General features: G+C 44.5%; 1 protein-coding gene across 1 annotated transcript in view; it reads right to left on the reverse strand.

The window, feature by feature from the left end:
* WDFY1 (WD repeat and FYVE domain containing 1) overlaps nt 1-15,910 on the reverse strand; it is a 50,838-nt gene extending 34,928 nt beyond the window's left edge. The window contains exons 1-2 of the mRNA XM_006890316.1: nt 15,811-15,910; nt 13,051-13,102 (exon numbers count right to left, since the gene is read on the reverse strand). Coding sequence (XP_006890378.1) covers nt 13,051-13,102; nt 15,811-15,910 — 152 coding nt within the window. The remainder of the gene's footprint in view (nt 1-13,050; nt 13,103-15,810) is intronic.
* Between the last annotated feature and the right edge of the window lie 865 nt (nt 15,911-16,775).

The raw sequence follows: 16,775 nt of genomic DNA on the forward strand, positions 1-16,775 counted from the left end.
GTTGGACAATGACTAGGGAGGACAGAAGGAGAGTGGATGCTTTTGAGCTGTGGTGCTGGAGAAGGGTACTGCCATATATACCTCCTCCAAATTAAATTATGTAAAAAAAAAATGTAAGCAAAACAAAGTATGTTAGGACTAAATGTTGACACTCACTTCTCCTGGAAGAAAGAGAGAAGGAAAGCAAATATGTATGTTGTTAGGTGCCAGCGAGTAGAGTCTGACTCATTTATTCCAAAGAACTGATGCATCCGATGAACCTCAACTTCTAAGAACCTGAGAGCGGAAGAACCAGACAGTGCCCATCTAACCCTGCTGACCGCTTTCAAAGGGATGACAGTCCTCAACGGTGGGAGGAAATACAGAAAAAATTCAAAACCGCTTACATAATCACTTACTGGTCTAACAGTGCCTGGTGGAATTCCCCAGAGGAAACACTTGCACCTTAAAATGTTGTTGTTATTGTTATCAAGTCACCTGTGACTCACAGCAATGTTAACGTACATCAACTCTGAACCCTGCCCTGTCCTGAGCTGATCTCATTATCTCCAACAAACCTAATCCCATTTCTCCAGTCACTGAGGGATGGGTCCCTCTCAGCCTGGGTCCTCCTCTCCTGCGCTGTTCCTCCACCCTTCCAAGTATGATGTCCCTCTCCAAGGACTGGTCCCTCCTGGACATGTGCCCAATGTATGTGAGACGGAGCTTCAAAATCCTTGCCTCCCAGGAGCAGCCTGGTTTCACCCTCTCCAAAATAGACCTGTTTATTCTCTTGGCAGTCCATTTTATTATGTTCAACACCCTTCTGCAGCACCACGACCCAAAGGCACCGATCCTTCTTCTATCATCCTTAGTTATTGTCCAGTTCTCGGACGCTTAGCAAGTACTTGTGAAGACCATAGCCTGGATCAGCTGCACTTTAGTCTCCAGACTGTCATCGTTGCTCTTGAGTACTCTAGAGAAGTCTCTGACAGCAGACTTTCCCAAGGCAATTTGTCTCTTGATTTCCTGACTGCTAGTGCTAAGAGTGTTATGGAACCAACCAAATAAGGTCAAAAGATCAGAATTTGTCCAAAGATAAAGGTCAGAAGGCAAGAAAGAATAGAACAGAAGGATTAATAGAAATAAGAATCACTGGGAAGAACCAGCAAGAGCGTCACTTCATTGTGGATATGATTAATGCTATTAACAAACTGTCTATGAAAAAGTGGTAGGAAAAATAATTTGCTTTGTAAACTTCCACTCAAATACACATACACATACAACTAAACGCTGATACTATATCGTCTATCCTTCCTGTCTTTAAATTTAACACAAGTAAAATGGTTTATGAAAATGACTTTTAGGAGATTTTGCAGAGAAAAATTCTGAATTTAGACACATAGTTTTATGCATTTTTCATGTTGGAAAAGAAGTTCTCACATGACGCTTACTCTAGGACTGCTGTTAAGTGTATCACTCAGAGCTGACTCATAGGGACCTGACGGGCATCAGAGCCAAGCGCTTCTCAGTCCTGTGACATCCTCACAATTGTTGCTCTGAGGCCACTGGTGCAGCTACTGTGCCAATTCACTTTATCAAAGGTCTTCCTCCTTTTTACCAAACATGATGTCCTTCTCTGGAGTCTGGCCTCTGCTGGTCACCGGCTAACGTATGAGGAGCAGAGTCTCATCGTCCTCCCTCCTCAGGGCCACCCTGGCTGTACTCTTTCCAGGCAGATCTGTTCCTTCTGGGAGAACATGGAACATCCCAGATTCTCACCAGCATCATAGACTGATTAGATCACACCACATATAATGTGATCAGACCACAATTAAAATAAAGACAAGATGCTGGCCATTATGTACTCAAAGTAAATAAATAAGCCAGTAACACAGGAGTGCAATGTGGTTTTGTGTCTAAATTGAATACAAACCAGCGCCCTGGATTAGAAGCTGCCACTATGCACAACACCACATCTTCTGGCCTCTGCTGGGAATTCCTCCCACCTCCTTCCCACACTATATCCTTCTTCCTTAAGATTCTGCTATAAATCTCCCAACTTGAAGACTAAATCAAACCAATGTTACGTTTAACCCCTAACACTCCAGTACTCTCAACAATCTATGGAACTCAGCTGCATAATTTCTATTAGTGATATCAGAACTGTTTGCGTTATACTTAGAACACTTGTCACTGATTTTAGAAATGACTTAGAATGATTTAGAAATGACTGTAAAATAGATTTGACTTGAGCTGCTAATTACAAAAAGTCCACAGTATACACTCAAAACTTACTATTCAAAACCAAAATGAAAAAAAAAAAAAAAACCAAAATGAACAAAGACTCCTACTATTCAGTATATTGAGAGAAAAATCTATTCAACATAGATTCTGAAAGCAATGACAACACGGTTAGAAATATTTTACAGAAGAAAACTAGTGAACATAACCAGCATAATATCAATAACCCATCTAATTACTAAAGGTTTGTTCTGACATACTATTTTACATATTTTGCTCTACTTATTCACCCATTTTTCATACAGATGGATGGTCACACTTGATCTCAGCCAAAAGGCCAAGAAGCGAGCACAGATGGATGTTAAAAAAAAAAACTGAGACCATGCCAATCTAAAAAGTACTCTTTATCTATAATCAAAACCTTAGAAATGCATTCATTCTCTGCCAAGCTCTATTTTTAAGTTATTGACAGTGGTCTGATACTTTTCCCAAAGGTACTCAGAAAGGAAATGTGTTGTTTCTTTCAGAATCTGTGTCTATGTTTCCCAAACTTAGTTCCATATCCCTGTCAAGGACCTTGATCATCAATCTCTAGCCTCCCAGATGTTGTTGTTGTTATGTGCCGTCGAGTCGTTTGCGACTCATAGCGACCCTATGTACAACAGCCCTAAACCCTGCCCTATCCTGTGCCAATCGCATTGCCTCTGACACACCCATCCCGAGTACCCCAGTCACTGAATCAATCCACCTCATAGAGGGTCTTCCCCTCCTGCGCTGTCCCTCTACCCTACCAAGCATGATATCCCTCTCCAAGGACCTGTCTCTCCTTACAACATGTCCAAAGTATGTCAGACGAAGCCCCAGAATTCTTGCCTCCAAGGAGTAGCCTGATTTAACCCTCTCTAGGATGGATCTGTTTGTTTTCTAGGCAGTCCATGGAACATTCAATACTCTTCTCCAGCACCACAGCTCAAAGGCATCAATTCTCCTTCTACTCTCTGATGCATAACAAATGATTGCAAAGACAATGGCCTTTATCAGGCGCACCTTAGTCTTCAGAGAGACACCGTTGCTCTTGAGTACTTTAGAGAGGTCCCTAACTGCAGACTTTTCCCATCGCAATATGTTTTTTTTATTTCCTGGCTGCTGGTGCCAAGAGTGTTGACCATGGAGCCGAGCAAACTGAAGCTGTGAACAATCTCAATCTCTTCACCATCCATCCTGATGCTACTGACATTGAGCATCAGTCCATACTGAAGGCTGCAGTCCTTGACCCTCTGCAGTAAGTGCAGATAGAGATGCAATAATTTATGTCACTACGACATTCCCCATAGATTAGAAATGATACTGTCACACAGCACTGTAGTATAATATACATAAAACAATACTGTATGCAGGTCACACCATCACCTCATTCATAATTTTAGCAAGGTAGGTAATCTGGTTTCTGAATAAATGATATATAAAGTTTGTTTTTATTCTTTTTGACTACTGTAAACTGAACATTTAAAAAAATGTATTGCAGAGTAGGGATAATCAAAGAAACAACTCAAAACAATCATAAAATACCACTGCCAAGACCCTCATTATTTTTGTGCTGTCACTGTTCCGCCAACAGTTCAGGTAAGAATTTTATTCCACACATTTCTGTAGAGAGTGGAAGAGTCTCACTATTACGATATATGCTGAAGAAATGAGTGACGTAGCACAAATGGACCCATGTTCAATGCCGCATTATTCACATAGCAAAGAGATGAAAACCACTCAAGTGTTCATCAATGGACAAAGAAGTTATGGTCCATTCATACAGTGCAACACTAAAAACAGTAACAAACCCATAAACCACTGTGTGTTACACAGATGCACAGAGAGGGCACTGTACTGAGTCAGACAATTCACTCCCTAAAGGACAAACACTGTAGAAGACCATGATTATGAAAAGCTAAGTAAAGTAAGTAAGTAAGTAGGAGAGGGAACAAAAATTAATCAATAGATAACAGACAATTTTAAAATGGCTGAAGGGAAAGGCACCACTGTGGATGATCAGACATTGAAGGTATTGTAAGAAATGTTATAAAAAAATGTGCACAAGTTTTTAATTAAAAAGCAATATGCTTGATAAATTTTCACTCAAATCACAATAAAAAATAGTAATAGAGATTTAAAGCCTCAAAACATTATAGTATATTCACACAATGGAACACTATGCAGCACTGAAAAACAAGGAACTCATAAAATATTACACAACATGGGTGACTTTGGAGGACATTACACTGGGTGAAATATCTCAGTCACAAAAGGACAAATACTGCATAATGCCACTGTTATAAAACAGGATTGATATGGGGGTTAGAAACTAAGATGGGCAATAAATAACATTGCATTGGGACAGATGAAGGAAAGAACTGTTTAAAAGGAATATATGATTAGGCATTATTTCTATGACAACTGTCTAGATTAAGAGGTGCATAGCAAAGCTGACTGAGGTGGATGGGGAGCGGACTAGGGAAGGGATGGGGAAAAAACGAAATTATGCAACAATGAGTGAATTTTTCTTTTTTGTTAAAAAAAGGGAACTGGGGGTGGAGGTAGGGAGGAAAACACGCAACAATAAATGAATTAAAAAATCCAACTTCAGCCTAGGGCAGGAGGAGCTTGGCTGGAATCGCTTCGGCCTTTGCTGACTGCTTGGTTTTTTTCTCAGGCTCCTGAGTCCCACAGACGGTTCGGTAGGGGCACGTGCGTTTACTTCTTTGTTAGAGCATTTGGGATGTTCACCTTGATGGTATTTAGGATAAAAAGGCAATGTCCCAGTGACTGAAATTGATCTGGGAATAATGTGGATAGATGGCTAGAGCACCAGTCGTGATTCATGATGGAGTCTTCCATTCCCCTTGGCTCCTAAGGATCTTGCAGATGCAAAGAACATCACCTAGAAGCTTGGCATCTCCTGTATTGATGTATAACCAGCCGACAACCTAAGGGGAAATTATCTAGAGATTTGGATCGATCGTCTTTTTTGGCTTTATGTAAAATGGATTCTAATAAAATAATTTAAAGCAAAAAAAAAAAAATCCAACTTGCCTATAAATTTTTGTTAAAATCAAAATTAAAAAATATATTAAAAACCTCAGAATGTCCTCTGTCCCCCCAAAAAAGGAATTTTCTCCATATGGTGAAAACCATCCCATCTCATCAATCTCATTATGATCAAAATAACAATAACGACAACAGAAGAACAACACTAAATTTGGACTCAGGAATTCCAGGCTTGGCAATTGAGTCTGGAAAAATTACTTAAAGAGAGAAAAATCCTGCATATTTAAAAAGTTTTTTTACTCCTATTAAAAGGAGTATAAAAATTGGGGAAATGTTAAATAATGAAGTAAGTTACTGAGACATGATTGATCAGCTTCTACGCTGTTGCTGTGTTTCATGCTGTGAGTCACAATTGGCCCAGTTACAGAGGTCCTGAAGAAGGTGACCATCCACTTTCTCCTGAGGGGCAGCTGGTAGATTTGAACAGCCTGCCTTTGAGTTGGCAGTCAAGCTCTTCACCATCAGAGCTCCCTCAAAACCTTACATAGTCCTTACAAACAGACATAAAGACCATGGAGCAGTATGAGTAATGCTTAAGAACTGTTAAGATGAAAAAAGCAGACTAAAAGGGAGCTCTGGTGGCCCTAGTGGCAAGAAGCTGCGCTGTAATACTGAAGCGTGTGGTTCGAATCCACCAGATGCTGCACTGGAGAAGGAGGGGCAATCTTCTCCTGTGCCTGTCAGATTCAACTCAGCAGTACACAACAACAACTACCACCAAAGAAAAAGCAACTACAGAATATAAAACTATCCAGGAGCTCTGCAAATCTGAGCAGGATGGGTGAGGAAGGAGGTAAGAGCTGGCGGACACTGGCATGAATTCACAGACCTGTAAGCAAGTAGAGACTCTGAGAGGGGCCCTCAGAAGAGATGTGGAGTGCTGAGAGCCAAGAGAAAAGCAGGCCAGCGGCATTCTCCTCAGTAAGCACTTCAACAGGCCCACACAGATCACCCTCCTCATCATGAGGGCCAAAGCACTTAAGGGCTTAGCTTGTCTAACATTCAAGTATAGCAGTTTAAAATGCAAAAAATTTCATCTCTCTAATAAGTATGCTTGTATAACCACCACCACTAAAAGCAAGAATCTGAGCAAGTAAACAGGAATCACGTCTTCAGCGCCTCTGGAACTGGAGGTACTAGGATCAGAGGCTGTTTCAAAGATGGTAGGGCCATTTTTTGTGCTGTATCAAGGACCAGGGGCAGCTCTGGCTGTTGCCCCTCTGAGGACACTCTCTGGCCAGGGCTGCCCCGTCAATATGTACTCAGGTCTTGGTTCGAGATGAGTCAAACAGGGGAGGCCAGACATCCTTGGGGACAGTGCAGAGGGATGATGCCATGGTCCTGCCAAGGAGAAATGATGTGGACCCATTCTCAGCTCCTAATGATGAACAGAATGGGGAGAGGTGACAGAGGAAGGGTATCACTCCCAAAGGAGCAATGAGCTGAGGACAGTATGGGCAGAGCAGAAAGAGGAAAAGAGACACAACCCCGGGCTCTCTGGCCCTGAAAGATAGTAGACTGGGCTCTATGAGGAGAAACGTGGCATCAAGACTGAAGGAAGACTCATCAACAACCTGCTTTATGCAGATGACATAATCTTGCTTGCTCAAAATGAAGAATACATGAAGCACTTGCTATAGAAGTTCAAAGACTAGAGTCTTCTGTATGGATTACATTTCAACATAAAAAAACCAAAAAGCCTCTCCGCTGAGTGAGCCAATAGACAAGATTTTGATAGATGGGGAAAAGAGTGAAGTTGTTAATTATTTCATCTTACTCAGACCCACCATCAAGACCACTGGTACCAGCAATCAAGAAATCAAAAGATATGTGGCACTGGAAAATCTGCTGTCAAGGATCTCTCCAAGTGCTACGGAGAAATGATGTCATGTTAAAGATTAAGGTGCACTTGATTAAAGTCGTGGTCTTTTCAATTACTTCTTCTGAATCTGAAAGTTGGACAGTGAATAGAATAAAAGAAGACGAATCAAAGCTTTCGAGGTGATGCTGGAGAAGAGTACTGAATATCCCATGCAGTGTCAAAAGAGCATGTGCTGGACAAAGTGCAGCCAGGGTGGGTTCTCCTTGGAGGCAAGGAGGATGAAGCTTTTCCTCACACATTTTGGATATGTTTTTAGGAAGGATCAGTCCTGGAAAAGGTCATCAAACTTGGAAAGGTCTCGAGGGTCAGAGAAAGAGAAGACCCTCAATGAGATGGATTCACACAATGGCTATAGCAACGGGCTCAAGTATATTAGAGATGACGAGATTGGCACTGGTTAAGGCAGGGTTCAGATTCATCATTCGCAGGATTCACGCAACATAAGGACTTCTGGTAGATAAAATGCCAAACGAGCCGATTCTTCACCCCTCCCTGCAGCTTCTCCCAGTCAGGGAGGAAATCTGTTTCCACCTCTCAGATAGGAGGTGGCCTGTGACTTGCTTTGGCCACCGAGGCTCGAAAGAAAGGAGGGCGAGCCCGTTCTGAGACGAGACCTCGGGAGAGTGTGCCTCTTCTCACATCCTCTCTTGGAAGCCAGGACAAGCCGGACCTAACCTGGTAGAGGGTGAAATCACATGCAGGAGAGCACGGCAGTCCCAGGCAGAGTCACCGCCTGCCAGCCAGCAGTGGGCTCAACCAGGGCAGTGCCACCAACTCGGGTCTGACTGTCCATGCGTGTCTGAGCAGAACTGTGCTCTGACGGGTAACTAGATGCTCAAAATCTCAGCTCTGGTCAAGAACTGATCTCAGGAGATTACGATCTGGTTTGCCTGGTAATCAGAACAGGTAAAGGGGCTCCTTTTCACTTCTTTCAGTAGCCTTGTTTGATTCTCTCTAAAAGCTAATTATAACTTATGTATAAGTATATTCTGTGTGTATACACACACACACACACACAAGTATCTGTATCTATTTTTAGGGAATCACTAATTCCAGAAAGCTTCATCCACTTCCGCCATACTAGAGCAGGAACAAAGATTCAAAGCATGGTTTTTCTTCTAAAAATCACTGGCCCTCAAGCTAGGTGTTATCTTTAGGGAGTAATGATTAGTACCATTTGTTCACTTGTAAATCCATGAGAACATTCATTGGGTTCAATACTGATAATTTTTCAGCACCGTTGTTGTCCTGTACCATCAAGTCAGTCAGAAGTGACCCATAGCTGACAGACCCTCTGGTGGGTTTTCAGAGGCAGTTAATTGCACGGGAGGAGACTGCCCATCCTTCTCCTATGGAACAGCTGGTAGATTTGAACCTCGTGCCTTTGGGACTGCAGCACAGCTTCTTGCCACTAAGCCACCTGAGCTCCCTCTTCCCTCAGCATTATTACTTTAAAAATCACCCCTCTAGACTAAAAGAGCTCACAAGTATCTCTACAAAACATAAGGAGGAAAAAAAGAACATAAGGCCAAGTTTTACCTCTCAAAACACTGACATTTCAGCACCTTTTAAAAGAAATTCTAATAAGCACTCTAATTATCCCAAAAGGGTTGATTTAAACAACTTCACCTTCCTTAAACAGTACACTGACAAATACAGTGATTGTTCATTTAATCAATTAAAGTGAAAATATGGACCATGCGATAGGTTCAAATTAAGCTCGGATCTGGTTTCTTTTAAGTACACAGTAATTTTGAAGAAATGAGATTTCCTAGTCATTCTGGATAGCACTTCATAGTTTGTGTATCTCAAAACCTTTCTGTCATTTACAACAAAGGATTCCCCCCCCCCCCCCCCCCCAGCTAACAATCAAGCGAACACAGACAAAATGTGTCATTCCAGTATCCTGGATGGTCTGCAGAGCATAAAGATTATCCAAAACGACTGGAACATACATCGACAGTGAACTACCAGAAATAGAAGCTGGGTTTAGAAGAGGCCGTGGCACTAGAGACATTATCATCAATGTCAGAGGGATCTTGGCAGAGAGCAAAGAGTACCAGAGGAATGTCTGTGTATCATTAACTATGCAAAGGCATTTGACTGTGTGGATCACAATAAATTGTGGCTAACCTTAAGGAGAATGGGTATTCCAGAATACTTGACTGTGTTTATGCAAAACCTATACTCAGACCAGGAAGCAATCTTCAGAACAAAGCAAGGAAACACTGCATGGTTCAAAATCAGGAAAGGAGTGTGTCAGGGAGGGATGCATCCTGTCTCCATAACCTTTTCAATCTATCTGCAGAACAGATCATTCCAGAGGTTGAGCTTTATGAGGAGGAAAGTGGCATCAGGACTGGAGGAAGATTCATCAACAATCTAAATTATGCAGATGACACAACCTTGCTTGCTGAAACTGAGGAAGACCTGAAGCATTTGCTGCATGAAGTACAGTAGTCTTGACTGAAGCTCAACATCAAGAATACAGATTCTCTGATGTATACTGCATTGAAACAGATGAGGGAGAGATCTGTTTAAACGGAATATATTAATGGATATTCTTGTCATTACAGAAGTCCAGCATGAAGGCTGCATAGTGGAGTGGACTTGGGGGGAGGGACTGTATAACAATGAAAGAGGTTTTCTTTTTCTTTTCAAGGAGAAGAGTGATTTGGTGGGAGGAGGTGGGAAGGGAGAAAAGAGCAACAATCAATGACTGGAAATCCTAAGTCTCTGTAAACTTTCATTAAAATTAATAAATAAAATTTTTTTAAAAAGGAAAAAATAAAAAGAATACAGATTCTCACCACTAGGCCAACTGGCAACACCATGACAGATGGAGAAGAGATTGAGATTATTAACAATTATACCTTGTTTGGCTCCACAATCAACACTGCTGGCACCAGCAGTCAGGAAATCAAAAGAAAAGCTGCACTGGGAAAATCTGCAGTCAGGGACCTCTCTAGAGTACTAGTCTGGAAACTAACGTGCGCCTGATGCAAACCCTGGTCTTTGCAATTGCTTGCTATGCATCAGAGAGCTGGACAATGACTTAGGATGACAGAAGAATTTAATTTATTCCTTCGAGTTGTGATGCTACAGAGAAGTCTTGAACATACCATGGACTGGAAAAAAACTGAAACCAAGTTTCTCCCTGGTCTCAAATACTTTGGGCATGTGGCCAGGAGGGACAGATCCTTGGAGAAGGATATCATGCTTGGAAGGGTGGGGGGACAGGACAGTGCATAAGAGGAAAATCCCAGATGAGATGGATTGATACAGTGGCTGGGGCAATGGGGGTAGGTGTGTTGGGAGTCAGTGAGACTGGCTTGGGAGAGGGGAGGCTTCAGAGCTGCTGTACACAGTCGACAGCACGTAAAAACAGACTGAAAGGAAGGAGAAAAGACATGGCCTTCAGCGTAATCTATTTTTATCAAATAAACAGTAATTTACTTCTAGGCAAGCCTCCTGACCCTGTCCCTCACTCATGCTGCAGAAGGAAGTCTTTCTCCTTTTCCAACAAAGATGGGTAAATGCTAAGCTCTTACTGAATTATCTAAACTAAAAAGCAGAGAAACTACCCTCTTCTTATAAAGAATTTAGACAGGGGACTTCCATCCTAAAATTTCTCTGAAAATCATCTACTCTGTTCATCTTGACCTCCTTAAAGGACACTGTTCAGATTAATGTAATATGTGGTCAACAATGAAAAATGAACAGTTTAAGAGCCCATGTCACTGGTAAGTATGACCACAATACATTACTGACTTAGTGTGTGTGTTTTCATAGTATCACGATAATGCTGCCTGCGGGGAGAACTATGGATGAACTGGAAGGTCAGTAAAGCACAAGAGAAAAAGGCCCCTTTTTTGCACTTGTAATTGAAAGGGTAACAATCAACCAGCAGATATTCAGAAAGTACTTGTTAGGTGTCTTGCTCTCTGAAGGTGCAATTATCAGGGAAGGGAAAAGAAGATATAATCAACTAAGCAAATAAGGATGATGATACAGCTGTAGCTTTAAAACGAGAGAGACTGGTGGACAGGAGAATTAGTCATTGGAGTAGGAGGAACTTGAGGTAGGTAACTCGAAGATAATGCAAACGTGGGAGAGGAAGAAAGGCTCCCCTGGGTACCGGGATGTTATACAAGCAAAGGCATCCAAGAGGGAAATGTACAATGTGTTGACAGGACAAAACACATTGCTGTTACTGAAGATGAAAGAACCTCTGTGAGGAGAGAAGTTGCCCCAGGCCTTCCACAGATATAATCAACTCACTGGCCAATGAGAGGTCACGAGAGGGGAAGGCATGAGAAAAGCAGAGTCCAGGGCAGGAGCCCGGTGTCCTCAGGCACCGTGAACACTGCAAACAGGCTGCTGGGAATACGACTGGGTACGAGGGTAACTGGGGCAGGTGGATGGACAACGCCACACGGCCAACCTGAGACCACAGACCTCAGCATGCTTGCAAAGCTGGCCTTTGATTGGTGCCTGGGAACCTGGAGCTCCTCGTCCCATTTCCGCCCCCCGCCCCCCCCATTCTGTAACTCATACAAATGCCTCACCATACAAAAGTGAGTAGTTTTGTACAAACTCTTATTTAAAAAAAAAAGACGACAAAAAAAAAATGCAGCTTAAGATGAACATCAACTTTCCTTGTGGGAGTTTGGAATTTGGGTACCTACGGAGGACACCATTAGTGAAAACTCTGTATCTCTAATGAGTCGCCCTAGTAGACAACCTTTCACACATGTGACCACAAAAACAAAAAACAAAAAGCCAAACAAAACCTCACAAAAAAAATCAAACCCTGAAGGAATCAGTAAGTCCCAGATCTCCACAGGGAGACGGCTCCTGGGCAGGCGTGCCTGGCTCCCTCCAGTCTTCATTTCACAAGCCTTGTCCCTTAGATCTTGCTTTGTGACCCCTCACAGTGACAGACAGGTCAAGTTCTGTAAGTCGTCCCAGCAAACTGTGAACCGAATGTCATCTCTGGGACCCCCCCAGCACTGCAGTGGAAACATTGCTGACATGACTTGTGATAAATCAAGTTCTGTAAGTCATCCCAGCAAACCATGAACTGAATGTCGTCTTTGGGACCCCGCAGCACTTGGGTGGAAACCTTGCTGGCATGACTTGTAAATCATCAAACACGGAAATGATGAAAAAGCGTGCCTCAATGAGATCTAGGAGCATTTGGGTTTGTTAAGTCATTTCCTGACTAGCAAGAGTCAGTACCTGGTTAACAAAACATTTCAAAGAAACATGAATCTTTCTTACTCTCTTCCTAGTCAAATATTCTAGTTCCAAAGTTCAGGCAACTTACAAGTTGAATATCTAATTTAGATCTAACAAAAAGAACATAAGAAAAGAAGAAGGTGAAGGACATGAGTCCATACTTAGGTTTGTATGACAGGGACCTCCAGTTCTCGGTTACGTGTTCACACAACTGTAACCCTTAAAGGTCTCCAGTCAGATTCAAAGCTCACTGCCTAGACCATTCATTCTCAGGGCGTTCAGGTCCAATGTTTAATGTTTCATACAGGCTTGATATTATTTGGGGGGAGGGGCAGGATTTGTATTTACCTTTGTAACATTTATCTTGGTGTTACAAACAATAGGTAAGAAAGCAGACAAAAAAAAAGAGGATAGAGTAAAAATTGTACTTCTATCATTTAATACACCCTCAGGTATTTCTACCCCCTCAGTGGGTCTGCACAGCCGGGCACAGGGAAGGACCCCATGTGCACAGCAGTGGTCCTCAGTGTTCCTTTGATCAGAAACATTAGCATCAACTATAAAGCATCAGAAAGGCACTCTCTCAGGCCTCACCCAGGACTTACCCAATCAGAAACTCCGGGGGTGAGGCACTGCTTTCACTGGACCCGTGGGTAACTAGAATGCACACAGTGTGCAAGCCAGGGCTGGGAGACCAGACAAACAAGCACAGGAAGTCCAGAGCAGGACGTCTGAGCCTGGGTGCTAACAACATTCCAGGGTCAGGTCCTGGGCGGTTTTGGGCGGTCCTGCCAGGGCGTTAAGCATCACCCTTGCTGTCCACTAGAAGCCAGTAATCCTCCTCTCCAGTCCTAACAGCCAAAAGCGTCTCCAGATGTTGTCAGATGTCCCCTTCGGGCAAAGTGTGCTTGAGACCGACAAGTGGATGCCTCCCTTCAGCACAGCCACGCCTCTGACACTGCCTCTCATGATTCTCACTCCTTTCAGCTTTCATCAAATGAACTCTCTTCAGTGAGACCCTTTAGCTGGCAAGGGTCACTTTTCTGAACAGTGAAATGAGGTAGAAAGGTACGAGCCAGTATTTTTCAGACCCTGACAACTAAGAGGATGGAAGGAAGATGAGACCATGGCTGCCAGAGGGGCGATCGCTGCTTGGCACTGCCTGAACTCAGCTTCTCCAAATGTGCAGAGAGATGAGAACCTCAGCTGGGTGGAAAGACCTAGAATCTCGGAATCAGACCTCCGTTCAAATCTGCTCACTCACTAAACAGAAGGTCTTGGGCAGTGGTTTCAATGGCTTTGGTATCTGTCTCTGGCCCTGGCAAGTGACAATCGGAATACCACGCCCACACTACACACCTGACGACACTCCCTGGCGAGTCTGGGGCTACACCTGCAGCTGAACGCACTGCTGTCTCTGCACAAAGACCGGTGAGTGAGAGACAAGCCCCATGGACCGTGTCATCTGTTCAGTTCAAGCATTAGCACCAAGGGAGTTTCTAGGCCCGGCTTATAGAAACAAAGCGCTTGACTTTTAGATGCATAGAATTTTGGAACTTCCAGCAAAGGAAGATGGCCCACATCTGCCTTATGAGGGGACAGGGGATTGGGTGCCCCATCTCTGGGTCTAACTCTGCAGTGGAAGAGAGGGGTTCTCCAAGGTAGATGACAAGTGCTAGCTGAGTGCAGGAAGTGACAGGTGTGGGCACTGCCTCAAACCACACTGGGGAGAAGGGGCTGCTGTCGGTGGGCAGCTCAGGGGAGTGACCCCAGGGCCTTTGTGACCCATGGCTGACTGCTGCACGGGAGATCAAAGCACTGACCGGTGGTACTGGACACCAGGGCCTTTGTGACCCATGGTGGAATGGTGGACTGCTGCACAGGAGATCAAAGCACTGACCAGTGGTACTGCTACTACAACTCTGATGGTGCCATCTGCTTTCTCTGAATTCTCTGATGTTCTCTCACTGCCCACAAAATAAGGGCCAAATTCCCAAGCAGCCCTTCCAGGGCGCCGTTCCTCCCTCCTGCCATGCCTTCCACACCCCGGGACTCCACTGCCTCACAGTCACTGTTGTCACCCGTCCTGTCCTTCTTCCTAGAATGCCCATCCCTCCTTCCTGCTTACAGAGCAGTCCTCCAAGAACGTTCCATCCACATCACCCCTGGGGACGTTCCTGGGCCCAGCCCTAGCCAAGGAACGTCCTCTCCCCGTCCCGGGTGCAGAGGGCCTGGGACCATCGCTCACTGTTCATCGAGTCCTCTGAAAACTGCACTCAATGTCAGCGGTCTTCCTAGCCCGCAGCTCAGGCACGAGGCTCTGCACATGGCAAGTGTCCAACAAATGCTCGTGGATGAATAAGGCCAATCAGCACTCTGCTCCCCAGACACTCCGGCTTCATCAGGTCGGAGCCATAAAACCCAGTGAATCAGAAGACAGACGAAGGCAGGTACTGTGGCTCCCCAGCCCTCAGTAAGTAGAGCATTTCTGTAGATAAAGGTAAGGATCGAGGAGGAAGAAGGGCCGCACACAAATGTATAACAAGGTATAAAAGCACACCTACCCCCACTATTCTAGTCACTACGTCAATCCATCTCATCCAGGGTGTTCCTCTCCCGCACTAACCCTCTACCTTTCCAAGCACAATGTCCTTCTCCAAGGTCTGCTCAGTCCCTCCTGGCAACATGACCAAAATATATGAGACAGAGTTTCAAAATCCTTGCCTCCAAGGAGCAACCTGGGTTCACCTTCTCCAAGACAGACCTGTTTGTTCTCTTGGTGTGTGCGCTTTCATATAATTTTACTATATATTTTATAATAAAATGTATTTATTTAAAAAAAAAAGTGGGAGGGAGCTCTTGTGGCCTAGTGGCAAGAAACTGCACTGCAATCGCAGAGATGCACAGTTCAAATCCACCAGATTCTCTGCTGGAGAAGGAGGGACAATCTGTCCTGTCAGATCAGATTTGACGGTACACACACACAAAATAATAAATAAAATAAAAAAGTGGATGGCACTTTAGAGATGGGCCCAAGCCATGGCGTTTTTGACTGCTTCATTTGCACGTTAACGCTGGAATAGGAGTAAGGAAGAGCAAAGATGAATTAGTGCATGTGAATCGAGGTGCCGGCAAAGAATACTGAGGACCCCACAGACTGCTAAAAGGACTAAGGCATCTGTCTCAAGAGGAGTGCAGCCACAGAGCTCCCGAGAAGCAAGAGCAGCGGCACTTAATCGTACATGTTTGGGGTACACTACCAGGTGTGGGTAGCCCGTGGGCAAGGACGTCCTGCTAGGAAAAGCAGCGTCAACAAAGGAGGGAGCCCCGCAGAGAGCTGGACTGATGCACAGCAGAGGCTGTACCGACCGGCCAGGGTTTGTTCGGGTGTACGGTGGGCCGCTGTGTGCTGGAGCCGATGTCGCAGCACCTACCACCAACGCAGCCAATGAGAGGGTGGGACATCCTGCGTGGAAAGGTGGAGGGTCGAGGAGAAAGAGGGAGACCCTCAACCACATGGATGGACACAGTGACTGCTACAACGCGCTCGAGTGGGTCGGAGCTGATGAAGAAGGCACAGGGTTCAGATCCATTGTGTGTAGGGTCGCGATGAGGCCTAACTGACCTGACAATATCTAACAACAGCAACATGAACAAGCCGCCATCATCCACCAGTCAAGCCTTGTGTCCCCTTTAAGTCTCACAAAAGGGGGTCCTACCAAAGACTGTCCGATCTTCAAGGAGACTCTGCGCCCCTAAAATACAGACTAAAAAAAAGCCCAAGGCCTCTAGGCATCCCTCTGCCCTGTGACTTGGCAGGGGCATGCTGTGGCCCAGAGCTATCTGAGGCTCCCCTAGAATGGATCAGTCCCAGAGTAGCCAGGGAATCACTCTAACACCTATTTCAACTGCGTCCAGCCAGTAAGGTCAAGTGCCCAGCCACTGACCCAACATGCATGAATCATAAACAAAAGAGTTGCCTGACACCAGACTAGCTTTTATGAAGTGCTGTCTGCATCTACACGATCCTTCGCCTTTTTTCCAGAATCTCTCTCTCCCACCCGCATCCATACAGGCCCTCCACCCTCAGGTCCACAGAGTGGGTCCTCAAGGTCCCACTGGTTCCCGTGAACAGCCAGCCAGGGACCACTGCCTGCTCACTGCAAGCTCCTAACCGCAAAGGGGAAAAGGCACAAAACCAAGACACAAATGGTCCAGGCTAAAGGTTCTCTCCTCCTCAATGTAACTTACTTCAAAATAAAGATTCCACCTCCAGCAACACAATCCAAGTCACTGAACTGCGCCCGCTGAGACAGCTCATTTGCTACGT

The sequence above is a fragment of the Elephantulus edwardii genome, unplaced genomic scaffold (assembly GCF_000299155.1).
Source record: "Elephantulus edwardii isolate Elephantulus edwardi_28Jun2011 unplaced genomic scaffold, EleEdw1.0 scaffold00087, whole genome shotgun sequence".
Taxonomy (NCBI): Eukaryota; Metazoa; Chordata; class Mammalia; order Macroscelidea; family Macroscelididae; genus Elephantulus; species Elephantulus edwardii.